Below are 23,204 nucleotides of genomic sequence, written 5' to 3' on the forward strand. Positions count from 1 at the left end.
ATCAGAGCCGTTGAAAACAAATGGCTCTGGATAGAATATGCGATCTCTGACCCAGTTTATTTGCTTGCGTCCATGGCTGCAATGTTTTTTTGCCAACGGCAACCCAGGGGTATCGCAATACTATTGGGTAAACTGGCAGTGGGCGGGATCACACAGACCAAAACAACAACAGACATTCCGACACGGAACACACATTTCAAAATAGAATAACTGGCTGTAGAATTGTTTTTCGAAGAAACAAGTTGGGTATGTGAACTTAGAATGTTTTCTTAAATGTCTGCAAACATATGGAATTTTCATGTTAATAGTGCAGTCAAAAAAATTACATACAACATCTTTAAAGTCACCATGAAATCAAAATGGACAATTCTTATTTTTTATGGAATATTGCAGTATTTCCAACTCTATCTCATAGTCATATATACGTACGTATTTTACGAGGTGGCTAATACGTATGAATTCGTACGATTTGTCTAAACCCCAGAGACGGGTAGGTTTAGGGGTGGGGTTTGGTGTAGGTCATTCGTATGAATTCATACGAATTTGTATGCCGCTGACACAGAGAGAGAGCACTTGTCAAGTATAGGTATGAAACTGCTTCACAGTGTTTCTGTGTTGCAAATATTAAAATAATCACAGAATACTGGGATTAAAGTTTATAGTTTGGATATAAACACTGATGTCCATGATAGTGATCATAATAGAGCAAATCACCTTTTGAAAATAAGTAGGCGCTTCAAATAACGATTGTATTGATTACATTGTTACACCACTAGGTGGCGACAAGTGACTGCTAAAAATGTATTTGTCATTGAATCATTCATTCAAGAGATTTGTTCAAAATCTCGATTCATCCAGTAATGAAACAAGTGAAGCATTTGAGTGAGTCATTGAATCATTCATTCAAACCGTTTTTTTAAATAATGAATTTTAAATAGAATGCAGTAATTAATATTTTGTCAAAACCTCTAGTAAATTACGTTATTTTGTTTAGTTGTTCAGTATCGTAGGAGAATTATGATCTCTATTTTGAAACAAAAAAATCATGATTTTCAATTTATCCAGAATCATGCAGCTCTATTTCAATGTAAATCAAACTAAATGAATGAATAATATTTAACTACTACTACTACTACTACTACTACTACTATAGATATTTTTAAATGTATAATATACTTTTTTTTTTTGCAGTGTAGGTATTTATTTTTGATATAGCACTGAATTTGCTTAAATGACGCCTGTAACAAAAGAAGTGCTACATCACACATGGCTTCAAACAATCAATCTCATCCTCCCACGCACACGAAACACATCTCCCTGACACTGCCCTCATCCATCACATATTCCCACAACACCTTTTTCATGTATTGAATACAAGAGCTCAGAAATGTGTTTACCTTCACCTACGGTCATGAGTGAATAATCCTTTAGAAAGTCCTGAATTCATTAAATACTGTGGATTTGAATGAAATGCATGAATTAATAAATAAATAAAAACTAAATACAGCTCAAACTGAAGGTCAGTGCACAGAATGTGCCTAAAGGCAGAAAAAACTGCAATTGAAAAAAACATGAATTTTCATCATAGAATCTCTGGCTCAAGCCAATTTTAGATGTCGTACTTCATCCTGACGGGTGTTAACTCCAGTAGAAGCCTGCTGAGGGATTGTGGGAGTTTAATTCGGGTTGTTTTTGTCAGAGGAAACCACTGTGCTCAACTCCCCACGGCCCAATATGCCCCACTGGTGCCAGTAACACCCACAGGCAAGGGCAGGTCGTGACAGAGCTCTCTAGATGCAGTAGTTTATGCTTGAAAGTATAGCTGGAACTAGATAATTATCTCACTTTATGACCTGTATGGATTGTAAACTTAACTATAAACTATATATATATATATATATATATATATATATATATATATATATATATATATATATATATATATATATATATATATATATATATATATATATATTTTTTTATTTTTTTTTTATTGCACACCTTGATTTTGAATTGAATATGGTCTCAAACCGGGTTATCATTATAACTGAAACTAATAATAATAATATTTTCCTTACTTGAAATAAAGCAACACCGTGAACTTATTTTATTTCATCTAATTGCCAAAGCAAACTTTCCCATTTTCATTTAGTTTAACTTGATGTACAAACAAAAAAGTGGAAAAAATACATTAATAAAATGTAAAAACAACAATAATAATAATAAAAAGTTAAAATTTAATTTGTAAAAAAATAAGAGATTTATACGGAAGAGGATTAGGGCCAAGCAATAATAAAAAAATAAAACCATCTCGAGATTAAAGTTGTTAAATTATGAGAAAAAACTCGTTAAATTTTGAGAAAAAAGTCGAGATAAAATGTTGAGAATAAACTCATTAAATTACGAGAAAAAAGTTGTTAAATTACGAGAACAAATTCGTTAAATTATGAGAAAAATGTCGTTAAATTTCGAGAAAAAAGTCGAGATAAAATGTTGAGAATAAAGTCATTAAAATATGAGAATAAAGTCATTAAATTACGAGAAAAAAGTCGTTAAATTATGAGAACAAATTCGTAATTTAACGAATTTGTTCTCATAATTTAACAACTTTTTTCTCATAATTTAATGACTTTATTTTCAACATTTTATCTCAACTTTTTCTCGTAATTTAATGAGTTTTTTCTCGTAATTTAACGAGTTTATTCTCAACATTTTATTTCGACTTTTTTCTCGAAATTTAATGAGTTTTTTCTCGAAATTTAACAACTTTAATCTCGAGATGGTTTTATTTTTTATTATTGCTTGGCCCTAATCCTCTTCCGTAGATTTAATAATGCTCAAATGTAGTGCCAATTAAGTCGAGACATTAAAGGCAAAAAATTGAGATTTTGGGCTGTTTGCTTTTCATTGCATGTTTTTTTCGCCCACTATAGTCTGAAAAACGTGTTTATTTATCGATTAGCATCTGTAGATTTTAGGGGTGTGACGATACACCTAGCTCACAAGACACAATATTGGGTTTACAAGATAAGATGAGACAATATTTGAACACTATTTTTAGAAATCTTCAATGACAAAATATGTGACTTGAAAAATAGTCTTTTATTCGTCTGAAAGTCACAAAATGCAAAACAATGCAGTTGAATTTTGATTTTTTTTATTTATTTTAGATTTTTTCTAATCTAGGTATATCAATAATGATTATTTTTGGTAATCATCAGTAGATTACTTTGATGATTAATCTGTTTTTTGTGTGTGTGGTAATAAAAACAATAGCCTTCAAAATAGATTTCAATTACAATACATATCTTTTAAAAGCCGATTTCTTAAAAAAATGTACGCCTTATTCTGCATGACCATATTAAACATCCCTTAATCCTACTCAATACCTAAATTTAACAACTACCTTACTAACTATTAATAAGCAGTAATTAGGGATTTATTGAGGCAAAAGTCATAGTTAATAGTGAAAATTGGACCCTGAAGTGGGAACATTTTAATCCTTAAAGGTGCCCTAGAATTGAAAATTGAATTTATCTTGGCATAGTTGAATAACAAGAGTTCAGTACATGGAAATGACATACAGTGAGTCTCAAACTCCATTGTTTCCTCCTTCTTATATAAATCTCATTTGTTTAAAAGACCTCCGAAGAACAGGTGAATCTCAACATAACACTGACTGTTACGGATCATTAATAAGTACGCCCCCAATATTTGCATATGCCAGCCCATGTTCAAGGCATTAGACAAGGCCAGAACATCTGGATGTGCACAGCTGAATCATCAGACTAGGTAAGCAAGCAAGAACAATAGCGAAAAATGGCAGATGGAGCAATAATAACTGACATGATCCATGATATCATGATATTTTTAGTGATATTTGTAAATTATCTTTCTAAATGTTTCGTTAGCATGTTGCTAATGTACTGTTAAATGTGGTTAAAGTTACCATCGTTCCTTACTGTATTCACGGAGACAAGAGAGCCGTCGCTATTTTAATTTTTTAACACTTGCAGTCTGTATAATTCATAAACACAACTTCATTCTTTATAAATCTCTCCAACAGTGTGTAATGTTAGCTTTAGCCACGGAGCACTATCAAACTCATTCAGAATCAAATGTGAACATCCAAATAAATACTATACTCACATGATCCGAAGCATGCATGCAATATGCATGACGAACATTTTGTAAAGATCCATTTGAGGGTTATATTAGCTGTGTGAACTTTGTTTATGCACTGTTTTATAGTCGAGAGCTCGGGGGGCAGGGAGCGAGAGGATTTAAAGGAGCCGCAGCCTGAATCGGCGCATAATTAATGATGCCCCAAAATAGGCAGTTAAAAAAATTAATTAAAAAAAATCTATGGGGTATTTTGAGCTGAAACTTCACAGACACATTCAGGGGACACCTTAGACTTATATTACATCTTGTGAAAAAATGTTCTTGGGCACCTTTAAAACAATTTTTTTCCTGACTTTTGACAGTATTATGGAGTGATAAAACAAGATTTCCAAAATCCCCTCAGTAAAAACCTTTGACTCTAATAATAGGTAAACAAATCAAAACAAGAATTATGAACCTGGCTTTATCCATTGTTCAGATTTCTGATCTGTAAATGTATGCAAATTACAGCATATTTAATTAGATAATGCCTCAGCAACATTTCAGAAAACGTGTAATGCAAAAAAAAAAAAAAAAAAAAAAATCTATTAGATAAATTTTTTACCCATTTTCTTGCTTAAAACAATGAAAATAATCGGGCATAATAATTTACAAAAAAAAAAATCATCATTAGCGTAATGTAATAGCACATTGCAGGCCATGCCCGGTAGATTATCACAAAGCTGTCTCCATCCCGTTAGCTGTTCCCTGGCGTCCGTGATCCTTGTTGTTGTCTGCCAAAGAGAACCTGTGCTTTACCCTTGAATCACCTACAGACGCAGGGCGACCTGAAACAGACTCCACTGAATAAAACTCTCAACCCTCAACAAGCAGCATCAGCCAATCAGATGAAGACTAAGACTTTTGGGTCACACTTTAGCTGATTATTTAGTTGCAAACTTCCGTAAAACATGGATGGAAGCAAACGTCCCAAATAATGTTTCTGATCTCATAGTGTCTGTGTTCAGGGACAACGGCCTTGACGAAACATTATTCTGCTTAGTGATCGCTGTACTGTCAGCAAAGACAGTGTACATCTGCTCATGTCTGCAGAGCTCATGGTCTAGTCAGCAATGACATCACAACGGGTTCAGGACAACAGGGCCGGATCATTGCTGTCTGGTTTACAGTCTGAGACCTATTAAGTAGCTCAGATGGGATAATCGATATAAGCTTACAGATTTAAAGTTCATTCACAATCTAAATAATATTTTTTTTCCAAGATGAAATGTGTAGCATCATCAAACAGACTACAAAAAAGTTTAAAGATTCCTGAACATTTCTCCTAGAGCTGCAAGATTAATCGTTAAGATCACGATCTCGATTTAAACACCCACACGATCTCATTCCTAAATGACTACGATTCTTGTGTCGATTAAACCTTTGACAGAATCACAAGATCTGATCCAGAGAGAGCAGTTTAGATATGAAACTGCTTCACAAACAGTGTTTTCAACCACACAAAATCATTATTTCTGTGTTGCAAATATTCAAATTATCACAGAAGAGCTGGGATAAAAGTTTATAGTTCGGATATAAACACTGATGTCTACGGACGCAGTCAAAATAGAGCAAATCACCTTTTGAAGTAACTTGGCGCTTCAAATAATGATTGTATCATTACATTGTTAAGCCAGTAGGTGGCGACAAGTGACTTAATTTATTTGTGATTAAACGATTCATTCAAGAGATTCGTTCAAAAACGAGTATTTATAAGCGAGTAAATGAATCATTCATTCAAACCAATTTTTAAAATACTTAAAGTTGCCCAAGAATGCTTTTTCACAAGATGTAATATAAGTCTAAGGTGTTCCCTGAATGTGTCTGTGAAGTTTCAGCTCAAAATACCCCATAGATTTTTTAAAATACATTTTTTTAACTGCCTATTTTGGGGCATCATTAACTATGCACTGATTTTTTTCAGCGCACCGCCCCTTTAATTCGCGTGCTCCCTGCCACACGAGCTCTCGATTATATTACAGCACATTTACAAAGTTCACACAGCTAATATAACCCTCAAATGGATCTTTATAAGATGTTCGTCATGCATGCTGTATGCATGCTTCGAATTATGTGAGTAAAGTATTTATTTTGATGTTTATATTTGATTCTCTATGAGTTTGAGGCTGTGCTCCGTGGCTAAAGGCTAATGCTACACTGTTGGAGAGATTTATAAAGAATGAAGCTGTGAATTTCTTCCATCTGCTATTGGCTGGTCAAATAAAGAGTCCCACCCCCAAACTCATGCAATTGGTTGAGTGAAATGAATAAACAAAGCAATGTTATAATCACCAACACTGGGTAACACTTTACAATAAGGTTCAACATTAGTGAACTACATTTACTAAAATATTATTAAAATCAAACATTGTATCTGCTAATAATGGACCTGAGCTAAAATGAACTAACAATGAACAGTTGTTAGTAAATGCATTAACCAACGTTAACTAATGGGACCTCATTGTAAAGTGTTACCCAGTAGTGTTTACACTTTTTAAAGGATTCAAACTGAAAGGTTTACTTGGTTCTGCATATTAAACTGGGATAAAATAAAGTATTTAATACCAAAAAAAATAAAAATCACACATTTACTAAAAGGGATAGTTCACCCAAAAATGAAAATTCTGTCATCATTTATTCACACCCAAGTAGTTTCAAACCTGTACGACTTTCATTGTTCTGCTGAACACAAAGGAAGTTATTTGGAAGATCTCACCCCAATGACTACCATAGTATTTTATTTTCCTACTATGGTAGTCAATGGGGGGTGAGATCTGCTTGGTTACAAACATTCTTCCAAATATCTTCCTTTGTTTACAGCAGAACAAAGAAATTTATACAGGTTTGGAACAACTTGCAGGTGAGTAAATGATGACAGAATTTTCATTTTTGGGTGAACTATCCCTTTAAGTAAATTTTCTTTATCAAACAATGTAAAGACGCCATTAAAGCTGAAGCTCCTGAGGCTTTTTTGAATGAACCACTAATCTCACAAATGCCAAGCCTTGAATTACCAAGTGTCCCACACGGTAAAATTGGATAATCACTCTGGGTCCGTTTTTTACCGGACACTTTGGGTGAGGAAAAGCTTTCTGGAAAATACTCAGGGAAAAAAAAAAAAAAAAACTTTGAGTTTTTTAAATTAAATGTGCACTATAAACTACATTTTAGCACAGTATTTACACTTTTTTTAAAATCTAAAAATTATTTTATTATCAGCTTGTATCACTTTGTTACAATAAAATATCACTATTTACCTTCAAAATAAAATATCCTATTGACAAAACTATGTTTATAAAACCATTCACAGCTTTTACAATGAATAATAAGAGGAACTAAATTTGTACTTACGTTCCAAGCACATCCATGAATTCAAACACATCCTGGATGTTATCCGTGCTCTTTTTCCAATCATAGTCGCCCTCCTTTCGCCCCATTTCTGTGTGAGCTTCTACAGGGATTTCTGGCGAGGACAAAAAAAAAAGAAACCTCTTCATAAAGTGACCAACAAAGACCTGTGATCTGTGACAATCTGTTCTGAAAAAAGTGAGCAATAAATCAAAGATTTTCGAATGTACCTTTATTTGCAGCTAAAACAATCCCTAACAATCCAGGAGCCATGAGGCCTGATTCCTAATATAAATCCAATTAGAATTCCAAATCAACATGAAACATCAAAAACGCCTTTGCATCCTTTAAGGTTCCAGATGCAAAGCAGAAACCAGCTCAAATCTCATGTTCACTATGATCTACTGATGGACAGTCGATAGCTTCAGTCCTGACTGATGTGTGTTCATCTAACAGCCTGTTTTAGTGTGTCACTGACCTGCGCTCAACTCTTGAAAAATTCCACAGCTCCTCATTGGCTGTCCTACATAGCTTTAAGATGGTTGTCAGAAAACGCTAATCAGGTTTTGGCTGGTCAGTGTACAGATGTGCGTCTTAATATTTATGGAGTTTAGTCAAGTTTTGTGAAATATCTGAAAATACATCTGGCTCTATTTTAACTGGAATATCTCTGGGGTTGCATTCATGCAGACATGCAACTAGACCTTTCACCTGTGCAAACCCAACACAAAGGAGCCCACATGCCTCTAAAACGACTTTATCAAATACACCCAATCATTTTGAGTCTAAGTGACTGGATGTATTTGATAAAGCCATCATCTTCAACAAAACACATCTGTACAACCCATCAACTGCACACAAAGACAGCAGAAATTGCTCATTTTCACCATGTCTACTGAGTTTTTTTCATAATAGGTGTTCAAATATACATGCAATCCAATAGATTTGACTTCCAACATAAAAAGACTTCTCTGGGATTAGCAGTACAGGGTAAATTCTGGTAAGTCTCGCTCTCATTCCACTTATATAACAGGTTAAAGACTCTTGATCTTCTGAGTTGACCTTAAAACAATTCACCCCCTGAGTTCACAAGGTCAGTTCTAATTTATAGGTTCAATAGCCAAAAATATCACTTATTTTGCCACTAAGAGTGTCGTTAAGTACAATGAGGTACAAAAATGGAATGGGGGTAATTTTTAGACTATTAGTAGACCACAATAGACAAATTAGATAACCTAAAGAGAAAAGGATTATCCAATTACGAGTCAAGAATGGACTGCAGGTCTCAAAAAAGCACCATGGTTGCATGCAATCATTATCGTCAATGCCAGTGCCATAACAGACATACATATATATATATATATATATATATTAGGGCTGTCGAGTTAACTCATTAATTAGATTAATTAATTAAGGTAAAAAATAGCACGTTACAATTTTTAACGCATTTAATGCACTTGCCCTGCCCCAGACCTATGTAGTTCATCTGGCAATACATACAGTTGATTGATGACGAATATGATGCAGGGCAACATCTCACTGCGCAATGAAGATAATGTTCAAAAATCCCTAAAATTAAAAATATGGGGGCAACAATGCCCCTGTTTGAGTTTTTGTCTCATATTTAGATCATGTGAGCAATATCATACAAGACAAACGAGTTATTGTCCCATAGCCTAACGAGTGCAAATGCAATACTGATTTTATACAACGGTTCAGTAAATAAGAAGTTAATATTGTGTTATTTTAGACACAATATTCTCTATTTTGTTCAATTTTGCCAATGAAAAATTTAAAAACAAAGCAAAACTTTATATATAAAGTTCAATGATTCAGGGGACCATTCATAAAAACTTAATACATAAAAACTCTAATCGCTCTTGCGGTACTTTACAACTTTAAATTTGATGCTATACATGCTGCTACACTGTCCAACAAGCCTGAAGAGAAGCATTTACTTAACTCCTGAATGAATTTTGTTTGAATGAATCGAATGAATTAATTAACTGTAATCATTAAGACACTTGCCGCCACCTACTGGCAGTTTTAGTTTTCTTATTTAGAGTCTAATTTTATTCAGAAAAACAATAATTTCATACTTCCATATTGATAAAATACAAATAAAATTAAAGGTATAGTACACCCAAAAATAAAAATTCAGTCATTATTTACTCAACCTCATGTTCCAAAAGTTCATGTGTAAAAATGTCTATGCTGAATCGAATAAAATATTTATTTCTGAAGCTACTTTTTGCCATGTCTATTTGATGCTTTACACAATAATGACTTCAAATGATCTTTTGGGGGTGATTTCTCAGCCAAAATGAATGTGCGATTAAATTGCAATTAATTATATTAATCGCCACATCATGTTATTAATTAGATTAAACATTTTAATTGCTTGACAGCCCTAATTAATAATTAAAAGTACAAACATTTAAATGAAGATAAAATATTAAATTCAATATAAATTTAATGAAAATGCATATTCATTTAAAAAAAAAACACTATTTAGTTTCTTTAGTTTTTTCAAAAGGTTCAAAACAAACAAAACCACTCCTAATCACAGTATACTCGCAATTAATGTTACTATATCAGATATTAAAATGTATCTTGCAATCCACAACAATGCAGAATAATCAATGCAAAGATGTTGCATTGCTCTTTGCTCACATTAAAGCACATTCTGCACGTGTCTGGTTTTGTCTTTCCTCTGCAGCCCCTTTAATGTACAGGGGGTCTGTGTGGACTAACCACTCATATTTCGCAGCTGAGCTCACGAGACCATCATAAACACAAACATGCAGCTCAGCACGGATCATTAAATACATGCACGCGGCGCATGTCCCGGTGCAAGATGTCCCATACATTGACTGACGATCATTACTTATATTCAAAGTCTTAAGCGTGCACCTTTAAACCACACGCATGTGATCCATTAATCATCTTTCACAATGTGCATTCTGATGCTGCATGCATACAGTAGGCAGAAGCGACCTTACCTTCAGGTCTGTAACTCCAGCACGATTTTTGTCTCTTGCAGAAACTACCAAGGCTCAAGCAAGGACAGCAGTGACAAAGAATGAGATGCGAGGAGAGAGGATGCTGAGCAGATCTCAACGATATAGACATTTGCAACGCGTCCCAAATGCATGTGCATGCAAAAATCTTTCATATGCACCATCCTCAGTGTGCACGGGATGAAAAACAAGCATTTAAATTTTGCAAATCACTCATTAATCCAATTGCTTTCTTAATCAATTGTTGCGCGCACTCGAGCAATACAACTGTCAGATAAAATAGTATTTTGAAAAAAAAAAAAAAAAAACACTTTACATTACAATGCCCATGTATTGCATACAAATATAATGGATAATTGCACATTAACATGAGCACTGTAATTGAAAGTGTGACCTGTTTTCGCAGCAGCCTCAGTCTCGTCTCGTCTCTGTGAATGGGACAGAAATCGGCTTTACTCGGGTCAGCGTCCCGTCCATTGACTTACCTAGAGACAAGTGCGCAAAAGATGCCCCGCTCTGACTCTCCTGCCAAAAGCCCGCTGCAGTCTGGACAGATTAAGCTCGTCGAGAGGAGCAGAAATAACCAACAGGTTGGAGATTACACGGGCTGTCAATGAAGGAGGAGCGGCCAGAGGCGGATTCTCAAGGTCTCTTGTAATGACTGTCTGCATGTGATGTCAGCATATCGCCTTGTCTAGGTGATCATCGGGCATATCAAGCTTTAACATTTTGTGACAGCACATGTACACAAAATGCTTAGTTTAAATAAAGACTAAAATCTAACTTAAACTTAAAATCTACTTTACATGGACAAGGATGTCGGTAGCCGGTGCACTCATATTATTATGAAAGTGAGAAAGTGCAACGCGCAAAATGTCGAAATAGGTACAGCCTTCTAAATAAAAGAGCCAATCGCAAATGGAGCCTTTTCACGGACTGTAATGATGCGTTTTAATGGTCGGTCATCAGCATCATAAATCTTACAGTTTTTTATATTTTCATTTTTTTTTTTAAATAAAACGGTAGAGTGACGGTAATATTGACATCTTTCTCTCTTCTGACTGCTGTTATCAATCGATTTCTATTTTTTCCATCTTTTTGAAAGTTGTGAAAACACTGTTGTTGAGTTTTTCTTTTGCTATTTGGGAACACCAAAAATATATAATGTATTCTGTCAATTGACCCTTCGCTGGGAGTTTGATTGACAGGCGATCTAACCAATCATAACGCCGAATCCGCCATTTATCCCGACAAAGCAGTCAGTTTGTTGATTAACATTGGTTGACTTGAACTTGAAAAAATGTGTAATTGACGCTTTCCGTGGTTGAAACAACATTCCTACTTTTGTTCATTCATGTTTATTTGATGCAATAAACTAGTAGGAAGGTGATCGGTTCACAAGCTGTTTGAACTGAGGCGCTACAGTGATCTGTCACGACACATTAAAGAGCAACAAAAGTGTATTTATTGTTTAAAGGGATAGTTCACTCAAAAATGAAAATTTGATGTTTATCTGCTTACCCCCAGCGCATCCAAGATGTAGGTGACTTTGTTTCTTCAGTAGAACACAAATGATCGTTTTTAACTCCAACCGTTGCGGTCTGTCTGTCGTATAATGCATTTGAATGGGAACTCTATCAATAAGAGTCAAAAAAACTTGCTTAGACAAATCCAAATTAAACCCTGCGGCTCGTGACGACACATTGATGTCCTAAGACACGAAACGATCAGTTTGTGCGAGAAAACGAACAGTATTTATATCATTTTTTTACCTCTAAAACACCACTATGTCCAACTGCATTCAGCATTCGCTTAGTGAGGTCTGATCGCGCTCTGACAGCGGCAGTGATGTCTAGCACTCATTGAAGTATAAGCGCGAAACATCACTGCCGTTGTATTAGAGGTAAAAAATGCTATAAATACTTTTCGGTTTCTCGCACAAACCGATCGTTTCGTGTCTTAGGACATCAATATGTCGTCACGAGCCGCAGGGTTTAATTTGAATTTGTCTAAGCAAGTTTTATTTACTCTTATAGTAGAAGTTCCCATTGACACACATTATTCGGCTGACAGACGGCAACGGTTGGAGTTAAAAACCATCATTTGTGTTCTACTGAAGAAACAAAGTCACCTACATCTTGGATGCCCTGGGGGTAAGCAGATAAACATCAAATTTTCATTTTTGGGTGAACTATCCCTTTAAACTTCTTTAAAAATTACCAAATTTGACATTGAGACTTCATATCATTTTTCATCATGTTCAAAAGTAACCTGCTCTGTCCTGTCTGTTGGCGCATTGTCAGTGTCAATCGTAAGCTTGATGAATAGCTTGGGAGAATTTGATGTTTCAAAGAGATAGGAGCTGTATTTGCATGACTGAAATAGCTGCCTGAAAGACTTGCCTTAAAGGGACTTGCCATTAAAACATGGTGGAATTAGCAATAAAACATTATCTGATAATAAACCAAACTTTTCTGAAAATGTGAGTGGTGTTTGCATGTGCAAAAACTCCTACGCCACAATGCCATGGCATTGCTATGGTTGCTAAGGTATTCAGCACATTGCCAAGTGGATGCTTAAATGGCACAAGTCTGGTTTCTAAATATGGCTCAGGACTATGAAATTTGTTCACATCCACATGAAATTCAGTCGACTTAAAAAATGTGCACTGCAGCATGATTCTCCTCAATAAGTGCACCTATTTCTTATTGTAGGTTCAATCAAGGTTAAATGTCTTGTTTTACCATAACCACTCAACATCTATTTAGACAAACACATTCATAAGGCATTTCACAGATGTGTGAGTTATAGTAATGGTAAGGTGACTTAACCCTATAATGCATGTGAATGCATTAGGAAAAACATGTTCAGGTCACATTTCACAGCAGAATGAAAAGAAAAAGGACTATTAAAATTAGTTTAGTTCTCTTTTTTTTCATTGTGGCATCAATTTTAAGATGATAAAGCTCAAAGTCTCACATTCTCAGCTTTGCAATTAATATTTTTTGTAATTCTTTGGTAAAGAAAAAGTGCATAATTGTCACAAAAACACAATTCTTGTCATTTTGGTGTGAACTATAGCCTGATGCTCTTGGAAGAGGAATGAGGCAGAGTTTATGTACGTGTCTCAGTATCATAAGAGTGAGTTTATGGGATTAGTGGCTTTTTGAATCACACATTTTATATTAAGCCACTGAAAAGACATTACTAAAATAAAAAAAACTTTATGTCCTGTGAAGGGCCGCATCAGAGTTTTGTTTTGCAACATACGGTGAGCTCAAGGGTTAGATTACTGCATGCGACCTGTTGGGCCAGTCAGATAATCTCATAAAACGCAGTGTGACACTTCCTCCTTTAATAGGCTTGAGTAAATCTCAAACGGCAATTTTAGTTCTCTTATTACTGGACATGTAACGACATTAAAGACCACCGTCTACAATACAAATATTAATATTTACTATAAGATATCATTATGTATAGATGTATACTTTTTAAATAGTTCGCTGGCAGTCAAAAGGTTGGTCAAAAATTATTGATCTTTTTTGGTTGTTTTATTATATAATATATATATATATATATATATATATATATAAAATATGGCATTCAAAACTGTACACACCTACTGATTTTTATTTTTTGTAAAAACAAGCATTACATCAGGCCACATTTCACCCCAAAATTACAAGACAAAAATTTTTTGACACAATTATTTATGTTTTCTTGACCAATTCTCATTATCTCTATGCAAAAATAAATAAAACTATATATATGTTGTGTGTCAAAATATAGCAAAGTGTAAAAATAAAATTGTAAAATTGTCTATATATTATTCAAAATTTATATTTTGAATCTTGATATAATACTGATTTTTTATTTAATTTATTTTAAATGTAATCAAACCTATTAAACATTTTTAGAAGTTTTTAAAATTCTACAATTTTAAAAATTCCAAAATTTAATTGTAAAAATGTTTAAGCAAATTCATATGTATGCACAATTATTTGTGTACAGAACTATTCATTTGCTGAACAGAATTTCAAGCATTTAAGCAAAAGCCTTTAAATCAAAAGGTTTTTAAACCATGTGAAACAAATTCAGTCAAATAAGTCAGAGGCTTACCTTTGTGATGTTGTTTTTTGTTGACCAGTGCTTTGTGTTTCTTGATGAAATATGATGGCATCGCTGGCAAAATTGTCCAGTGGCAAACGTTACGCTCTCAGGAACGCCACTGAAAGTCTGACTTATTTGCAAGATGTTGTCATATGTATCCTAGGAGAAATTATGTACCTGGGAAGAGACAGTTCTCTCATTAAAACACTCTGTGTACAGTGTTGCCATGGTGGGAAAAGGAAACATGGGAGATAACCGGACATGAAGATCTCTAGATAGTTCTATTTCAGGGAGGGTGGTTTGCGTATATGGGAATACGAATGTGGAGACGAGAAACCTGTTTCCACCTAAGATGATTCATAGAGGATGCGATTCACTTCCAGCAAATCTCACACTTGCTCTAGATATTTAATAGAACATACACAAACATCTGCAATAACGTCATCTCACAGAATGACTAACCATACACGTTTTTCTGCCAAAATTGTGTGTTGAAAAGTGTTACTACCCTCCTTGTCTGGTTAGCTAGGATTTTTCTGGTTTCTGTGTGAATTATATCAATGCTACATGCTTTATATTAAAAGGACTATACAGTATCTCACAAAAGTGAGTACACCCCTCACATTTCAGCAACTTCTCAAGGGACAATACTATAGAAATGAAACTTGGATATATTTTAGAATAATCAATGTGTTGTTTGTATAGCAGCATAGATTTACTGTCCTCTGAAAATAACTTGACATACAGCCATTATTGTCTAAATAGCTGGCAACAAAAGTGAGTAAACCCTAATTGATAATAGCTCTTCGTCTTTTAACCATGCAAAGCCACATGTCCTATTCATCATGTTCATGTTTTTGTCTGCTTGACAGGACCATACAAATGTGTTAGAGCAGTTAAAGTTTGGTGCTTTAGTACAATTCTCTCATACTGACCACTGGATGTTCAACATGGCACCGCATGGCAAAGAACCCTCTGAGGATTTGAGAATTAGAATTGTTGCTCTCCACAAAGATGGCCTAGAAGAAGATTGGTAACACCATGAAACTGAGTTACAGTACAGTGGCCAGGGTCATAGAGAAAGGATTTTCCAAGACGGGTTCCACTCGGAACAGGCCAAAGAAGTTGAGACCTTGTGCTGTGCGTCAGGTGCAGAAGCTGGCTTCAAAAAAAACAGATGCATGAGTGCTGCCAGCATTGCTTTAGAGGTTGCAGAAGCGGAAGGTCAGCTTGTCTGTGCTCAGACCATACGCCGCACACTGCAACAAGTCGGTTTGCATGGCCGTCATCTCAGAAGGAAGCCTCTTCTGAAGCTGGCTCACAAGAAAGCCCGCAAACAGTTTGCTGAAGACAACCTGTCCGAGAGCATGAATTACTGGAACAATGTCCTGTGGTCTAATGAGATTAAGATAAACTTGTTTGGCTCAGATGGTGTCCAGCATGTGTGGCGACGCCCTGGTGAGGAGTACCAAGAAAATTGTGTCTTGCCTACAGTCAAGCATGGTGGTGGTAGCATCATGGTCTGGGGCTGCATGAGTGCTGCTGGTACTGGGGAGCTGCGCCTCATTGAGGGAAACATGGATTCCAACATGTACTGTGACATTCTGAAGCAGAACATGATGCTCTCCCTTCAGAAACTGGGCTGAACGGCATGATAATGACCCCAAACACACCGCCAAGATGACAACTGCCTTGCTGTGGAAGCTGAAGGTGAAAGAGTGGTATGTCTCCAGACCTGAACCCTATTGAGCACCTGTGAGGCATTCTCAAGCAGAAGGTGGAGAAGCGCAATGTGTCTAACATCCAGCAGCTCCATGATGTCATTATGGAGAAGTGGAAGAGGATCCCAGCAACAACCTGTGCAGCTCTGGTGAATTCCATGCCCAGGAGGATTAAGGCAGTGCTAAACAACAATGGTGCTCACACAAAATACTGACACTTTGGACACAGTTTTGACATGTTCACTGCACTTTTGTTGCCAGTTATTTACACAATAAAGTATATCCAATTTTCATTTCTATAGTATTGTCCCTTGAGAACATATAATAAAATGGTTGCCCAAATGTGAGGGCTGTACTCACTTTTGTGAGATACTGTATGTAGAATTCAAAATCCCTTGTTATTAGTGACACCGGCGTCAGCGTTAAAGGATTAGTTCACTTCAGAATTAAAATTTCCTGATAATACTCACCCCCATGTCATCCAAGATGTCTTTCTTTCTTCAGTCGAAAAGAAATGAAGGTTTTTGAGGAAAACATTCCAGGATTATTCTCCATATAGTGGACTTCACTGGGGTTCAACGTTTTAAAGATCTAAATGTCAGTTTCAGTGCAGCTTCAAAGAGCTCGACACGATCCCAGACGAGAAATAAGGGTCTTATCTAGTGAAATGATTGGTCATTTTCTAAAAAAAAAAAAAAAATTATAGACTTTTTAAACATAAATGCTCATCTTGCACTGCTCTGCGACGCGCCATGCATTACGTTGGAAAGGTCACGCGTAGGCGAAAGAACCACGGTAGAGTGGAAAACTCATTTTCTCCTTCAACTTTAAAATGTTCAAAACTTCCAACGTGATTATGTAATGTGTGGTGCATCGCAGAGCAGTATAATTTTATAATTTTTTAGAAAATGACCAATTGTTTCTCTAGATAAGACCCTTATTTCTCATCTGGGATCATGTAGAGCTCTTTGAAGCTGCACTGAAACTGACATTTGGACCTTCAACCCATTGAACCCCAGTGAAGTCCACTATATGGAGAACAATCCTAAAATATTTTCCTCATAAACCTTCATTTCTTTTCGACTGAAGAAAGAAAGACATGAACATCGTGGATGACATGGGGGTGAGTAAATTATCAGAAATTTTAATACTGAACTAATCCTTTAACACTTCCCATTTACTTTGAATTGGTGATGTCATGCATTTCCGAACTGAATTGTGGGTTCCGTTCGCCCATGCTGCATTTATTTATACGGTACAAACAGAAATATTGTGAAATATTATTATGATTTCAAGAAAGTATTTTCTGTGTGAATACATTTTAAAATGTAATTTATTCCTGTGATCAAAGCTGAATTTTCAGCATCATTACTCCAGTCTTCAGTGTCACATGATCCTTCAGAAATCATTCTAATATGCTGATTTGCTGCTCAAGAAACATTTCTTATTATTATCAATGTTGAAAACAGTTGTGGAAACCATAATAGTGTTTTTTTTCAAGATTCTTTGATGAGCAGAAAGCAAATTTTGATCAAATTAATCCATCCTTGCTGAATAGAAGTATCAACTTCTTAAAAAAAAAGTGACAGCAAACTTTTGAACCGTATGAACTCAACTGAACCCAACTGGAGCAGCTAAGGTAATCTACAGTCATTCACCTGAGATGGTGTGACTTATGCAAGTCCAACAAGTAACAGTCTTTTCATCCTGAGCTCTTTAAATGGTTCTGCTGGACCTCTGCGAGTCTCTTATCAGGAGATATTATTCAATTACAATTACTCACTTATACCGTATGTGACCGCATCTAGCTTTGAATCTGTTCTGGAACAATTGTTTAGTTCCTGGACTTCATCCTGTTTTCCTTTGGCTTTAGTTCAGTCATATTTGCTGCATATCTCGACTGCCAGCGCATCAGTCACTCTGCCAACTCAAACAGCCCCTAAATGTCTAAATGTGTTCGCAGCACAGCAGGACTCACAGCGACGGGCTTCAAAATGCCTGTTATTAATGTAATTTTGAGCAGAACAATTGACTTACAGCCTCTACATGTACGAGCAGAAGTTAATGATGTTACATAATGGAGAAGAGAAAACTAAATCTAGAAAATATTCTAGTATAACAACATAGTACAGTACTAGTGTAAAATTACAGTGTGCATTTAGACGTATAGTGCTTATAGGTGAAGTGTTTATTTTTATACTTTTATCCGATCTTAATATGCAGAAACAATGTTTTCTGTGGTAAAATGCGATATCATTAAAGTCAAATCAAAGCTGATTATCTCTGACAAACCTCTACTGTGCTTCAGCTCTCATCTAAAGCCAGAGATAATCTGACAGCGATGTCACTGGAAAGCGTTGATGAACAATGATGCCTTATGTAACTCACATTGGGTGTTTGGTTGAAGGTGTGAGAGAAAATGAAAGGTGTCAGAGGGTAATGGAGAAAGAGAGAAGGTTACAGGACACATGACAAGGATGATGATGATAAAGTAACCAATAATAGGACAAAAAGAGTGAGAAGAAGAATGATATCTTCATAAAAATGAAAAGTCTGTCATCATTTACTCACTGTCATGTCATTTCTCCTGTGGAAATCAAAAGAAGATATTAGGTAGGATTTTTTGATGCTCTTTTCCATAACAAAAGCTTACTAGAAAAAAAAAAAAGGAGATAACAGTTGTCCATAAGACTATGGAAACTATATTTGCAAGTCATATTGTAAGCAATGTATTCTCAACATCGATATTGTTTAATGCTACTGTAGCTCCAAAATGGGCTCTTTTTTAATCAATTCTCTCTCTCTGTCCTTCTCAAATCAAATTGATTCTCTAGCGGAGGAACAGCAAATGTAATTTATAAAGTATCAGTGATTAAAACGGCCATGATTAAGAAGCAGAAACATACTCATCAAATCAAATGAGCATCTGCTGTGCAGCAGTACAGCTCTTGATGGAGGAGCGCACAGATGGCATATAATTACAGGTTTCTGCATCTGCTGAGAATAAGCGTGTCTGATCTGAGCTCACTTCAGTATCTTTACTGACAATCTCCATCTTGACCCATCTATGACCCATGTGAGAAATGTGTCAAATTGGATTAACCTGCAGGGTGTGCTGCTCTGGGACCAGCGTACCTGATCCAGTTATCAAACATCTGAAGTCAACTGATCCTAGATCTGCTGCAAAGCGGACGCTTTAAGGTCCTGCGGTAAGGACAGCATTTTTAGGTCTTGAAAGTGCCCTGCATGCTAGAAGACATCTTAAATTCATACTATACTACACACACACACACACACATGCACACACACACACACAAATTATATCATCATTAACCTTCATGTCATTCTAGTGACATATGTGGAACACAAAATAATTTGAAGAAACTCTTTTCCATACCATAAAACTGGAGGACTGGGGCTGCCAAGCTTTAAAATTGATATTAAAGCACCATAAACATAATCCATTCAACTCAAGCACTGTATTCCACATATTCTGAGTCCGTAAAGTTGCTTAATGTGAGAAATTTGCTCTGAGACTACAGTTATCACAGAGATGTTAGATGTCACAGCATCTATTTTAGCAGTATCTGTAGCAGAGACATTTGTGTTATTCTTGAATAAATACATAAATGAGTAAAAAATAAATTAAAATAAGAAATTAATAAACTATAATTAATTAAAATAGTAAATAAATATTTAGGAAAAAATATAAGGTAATGAATCAATATAAATAAATTAATATATAAAATAAATTAAAAATAATTAAATAAATAAATAAATAGGCTTAATTAAATATTTACTGTAAAAGGCCATTTTGAGATTAATGCTTATAATGACTCCATACACAATACAATATAAAACAATATAATGTGTACTCACATCTAGAAGAGATACAACCAGTGCATACTGTTGCCCCTTGTAAAACTGATGAAGTAGGACCTCTAGTGGTGGGATGGACCTAAAAAAACAACACTTAAAAGTACAGAGCAAAAAAGCAATGACGGTCAGAAAATGACATTTTAAGGGACAGCAATGTGGTTACTTAATTTCCGCAGAGATTTCATAAGGACAAAGGATATATGCAGGATAGCATACTAACATCCTATCCTTACTTAGTACTGGTAGATTACTACAAATTGTAGTCAGATACTGATTCCAAATTACATTAAAAAAAATTTTAGTAATGTAATCTCATTACTCATTTTAGGTAATGTATTCTGACTGCTTGAATGTTATTTGCCGCTCTTTTCTTCCTTCAGGGTCTACTGTACAGATATACCAAGGAGTTTGTTGGGTCTGTTCACCGCCTCCTACTGTATTTTACCGCTGAGTTTGTTTTTTGTTTGTGCTTCATGTTAAATATTTACTGTCACTGCATGCCAGGATGTGTACAAGTGTCCCACTGCCTTTGCACAAGTTAGACACTCTTGCCCTCATGATTCCTTCTCATTGACCTCTGACCTTTTCCTAAGGTCATGTAATGTGGAGCCAGTGTGTTCAAACCTGCAAGCTCAGATCCTGAAGTGCTGTAGACAGAACCACGAGCAGATGCTTCAGTGTTCAGACATGGCCAAAGAGTACATGCAGCGCATCAGTGCAGCTAAGAAGGTAAGAAACCATAAAGATTTAGCTGAACTCTTTGGTAAAGTTTTTGTTTATAAGCATTTGTGACCTCAATTAAACACTCAAGCGCACAGTTGAAGTTCATTTATTTACTGTAAAAATATCACAGTCCAAGCATATACTTTTCAAGGAGGCATTGAAAAACTAAATTCAATTAATAAATATAAAACAATCTTATAAATATACAGATAAAACTAAATATAAATATATTGCTAACACTATATGCATATACAGGTGCTGGTCATATAATTAGAATATCATCAAAAAGTTGATTTATTTCACTAATTCCATTCAAAAAGTGAAACGTGTATATTATATTCATTCATTACACACAGACTGATATAATTCAAATGTTTATTTCTTTTAATTTTGATGATTATAACTGACAACTAAGGAAAATCCCAAATTCAGTATCTCAGAAAATTAGAATATTGTGAAAAGGTTCAATATTGAAGACACCTGGTGCCACACTCTAATCAGCTAATTAACTCAAAACACCTGCAAAGGCCTTTAAATGGTCTCTCAGTCTAGTTCTGTAGGCTACACCATCATGGGGAAGACTGCTGACTTGACAGTTGTCCAAAAGATGACCATTGACACCTTGCACAAGGAGGGCAAGACACAAAAGGTCATTGCAAAAGAGGCTGGCTGTTCACAGAGCTCTGTGTCCAAGCACATTAATAGAGAGGTGAAGGGAAGGAAAAGATGTGGTAGAAAAAAAGTGTACAAGCAATAGGGATAACCGCATCCTGGAGAGGATTGTGAAACAAAACCCATTCAAAAATGTGGGGGAGATTCACAAAGAGTGGACTGCAGCTGGAGTCAGTGCTTCAAGAACCACTACGCACAGACGTATGCAAGACATGGGTTTCAGCTGTCGCATTCCTTGTGTCAAGCCACTCTTGAACAACAGACAGCGTCAGAAGTGTCTCGTCTGGGCTAAAGATAAAAAGGACTGGACTGCTGCTGAGTGGTCCAAAGTTATGTTCTCTGATGAAAGTAAATTTTGCATTTCCTTTAGAAATTAGGGTCCCAGAGTCTGGAGGAAGAGAGGAGAGGCACACAATCCACGTTGCTTGAGCTCCAGTGTAAAGTTTCCACAGTCAGTGATGGTTTGGGGTGCATGTCATCTTCTGGTGTTGGTCCACTGTGTTTTCTGAGGTCCAAGGTCAACGTAGCCGTATACCAGGAAGTTTTAGAGCACTTCATGCTTCCTGCTGCTGACCAACTTTATGATTTCATTTTCCAACAGGACTTAGCACCTGCACACAGTGCCAAAGCTACCAGTACCTGGTTTAAGGACCATGGTATCCCTGTTCTTAATTGGCCAGCAAACTCGCATGATCTTAACTCCATAAAAAAATCTATGGGGTATTGTGAAGAGGAAGATGCAATATGCCAGACCCAACAATGCAGAAGAGCTGAAGGCCACTATCAGAGCAACCTGGGCTCTCATAACACCTGAGCAGTGCCACAGACTGATCGACTCCATGCCACGCCACATTGCTGCAGTAATTCAGGCAAAAGGAGCCCCAACTAAGTATTGAGTGCTGTACATGCTCATACTTTTCATTTTCATACTTTTCAGTTGGCCTAGATTTCTAAAAATCCTTTCTTTGTATTGGTTTTAAGTAATATTCTAATTTTCTGAGATACTGAATTTGGGATTTTCCTTAGTTGTCAGTTATAATCATCAAAATTAAAAGAAATAAACATTTGAAATATATCAGTCTGTGTGTAATGAATGAATAAAATATACATGTTTCACTTTTTGAATGGAATTAGTGAAATAAATCAACTTTTTGATGATATTCTAATTATATGACCAGCACCTGTAATGCTAGGGATGTGCGCAATGACTAATTTCTAAATTTTGCAACCGACTAGTCGACTAGTCTAACTCCAGCCTGTGTGCGATACATTTGAAAGAACACTTAAACTATAAACAATCAAATCCCATACTGAATGCTGCTAAAATAGGTCCAGTGCTTGTCTTGTATTAAAAAGACTGCAATGGACTGTTAGGACAGCTGAAAGGATAATTAGTGTGCACCTGCCCAACCTTCAGGACTTGTACAACTTTAAAGTGAAGAAACAGGCAGGTAACATCATCGCAGACCCCTCTCACCCCAGACACAACCTGTCTGCACTTCTGCCATCAGATAGATGTTACACTAGAACATCTCTAGACATAAAAACAGTCCCCCCCCCCCATGCT

At 35.7% G+C, this 23,204-nt stretch overlaps 1 protein-coding gene across 3 annotated transcripts in view; it reads right to left on the minus strand.

Moving 5' to 3' along the window:
- Positions 1-14,818, minus strand: part of camk1gb (calcium/calmodulin-dependent protein kinase IGb) — a 28,753-nt gene extending 13,935 nt beyond the window's left edge. The window contains exons 1-3 of one of the 3 annotated variants that reach the window (XM_048173075.1): positions 11,018-11,300; positions 10,515-10,558; positions 7,516-7,627 (exon numbers count right to left, since the gene is read on the minus strand). In XM_048173075.1, coding sequence (XP_048029032.1) covers positions 7,516-7,601 — 86 coding nt within the window. In that variant the 5' untranslated portion in view covers positions 7,602-7,627; positions 10,515-10,558; positions 11,018-11,300. Of the gene's footprint in view, positions 1-7,515; positions 7,628-10,514; positions 10,559-11,017; positions 11,301-14,651 lie in introns of those variants that run through there. The other 2 variants (XM_048173073.1, XM_048173074.1) reach the window with 2 other exon arrangements.
- Between the last annotated feature and the right edge of the window lie 8,386 nt (positions 14,819-23,204).

Source organism: Megalobrama amblycephala, linkage group LG21, assembly GCF_018812025.1.
Source record: "Megalobrama amblycephala isolate DHTTF-2021 linkage group LG21, ASM1881202v1, whole genome shotgun sequence".
Lineage (NCBI taxonomy): Eukaryota > Metazoa > Chordata > Actinopteri > Cypriniformes > Xenocyprididae > Megalobrama > Megalobrama amblycephala.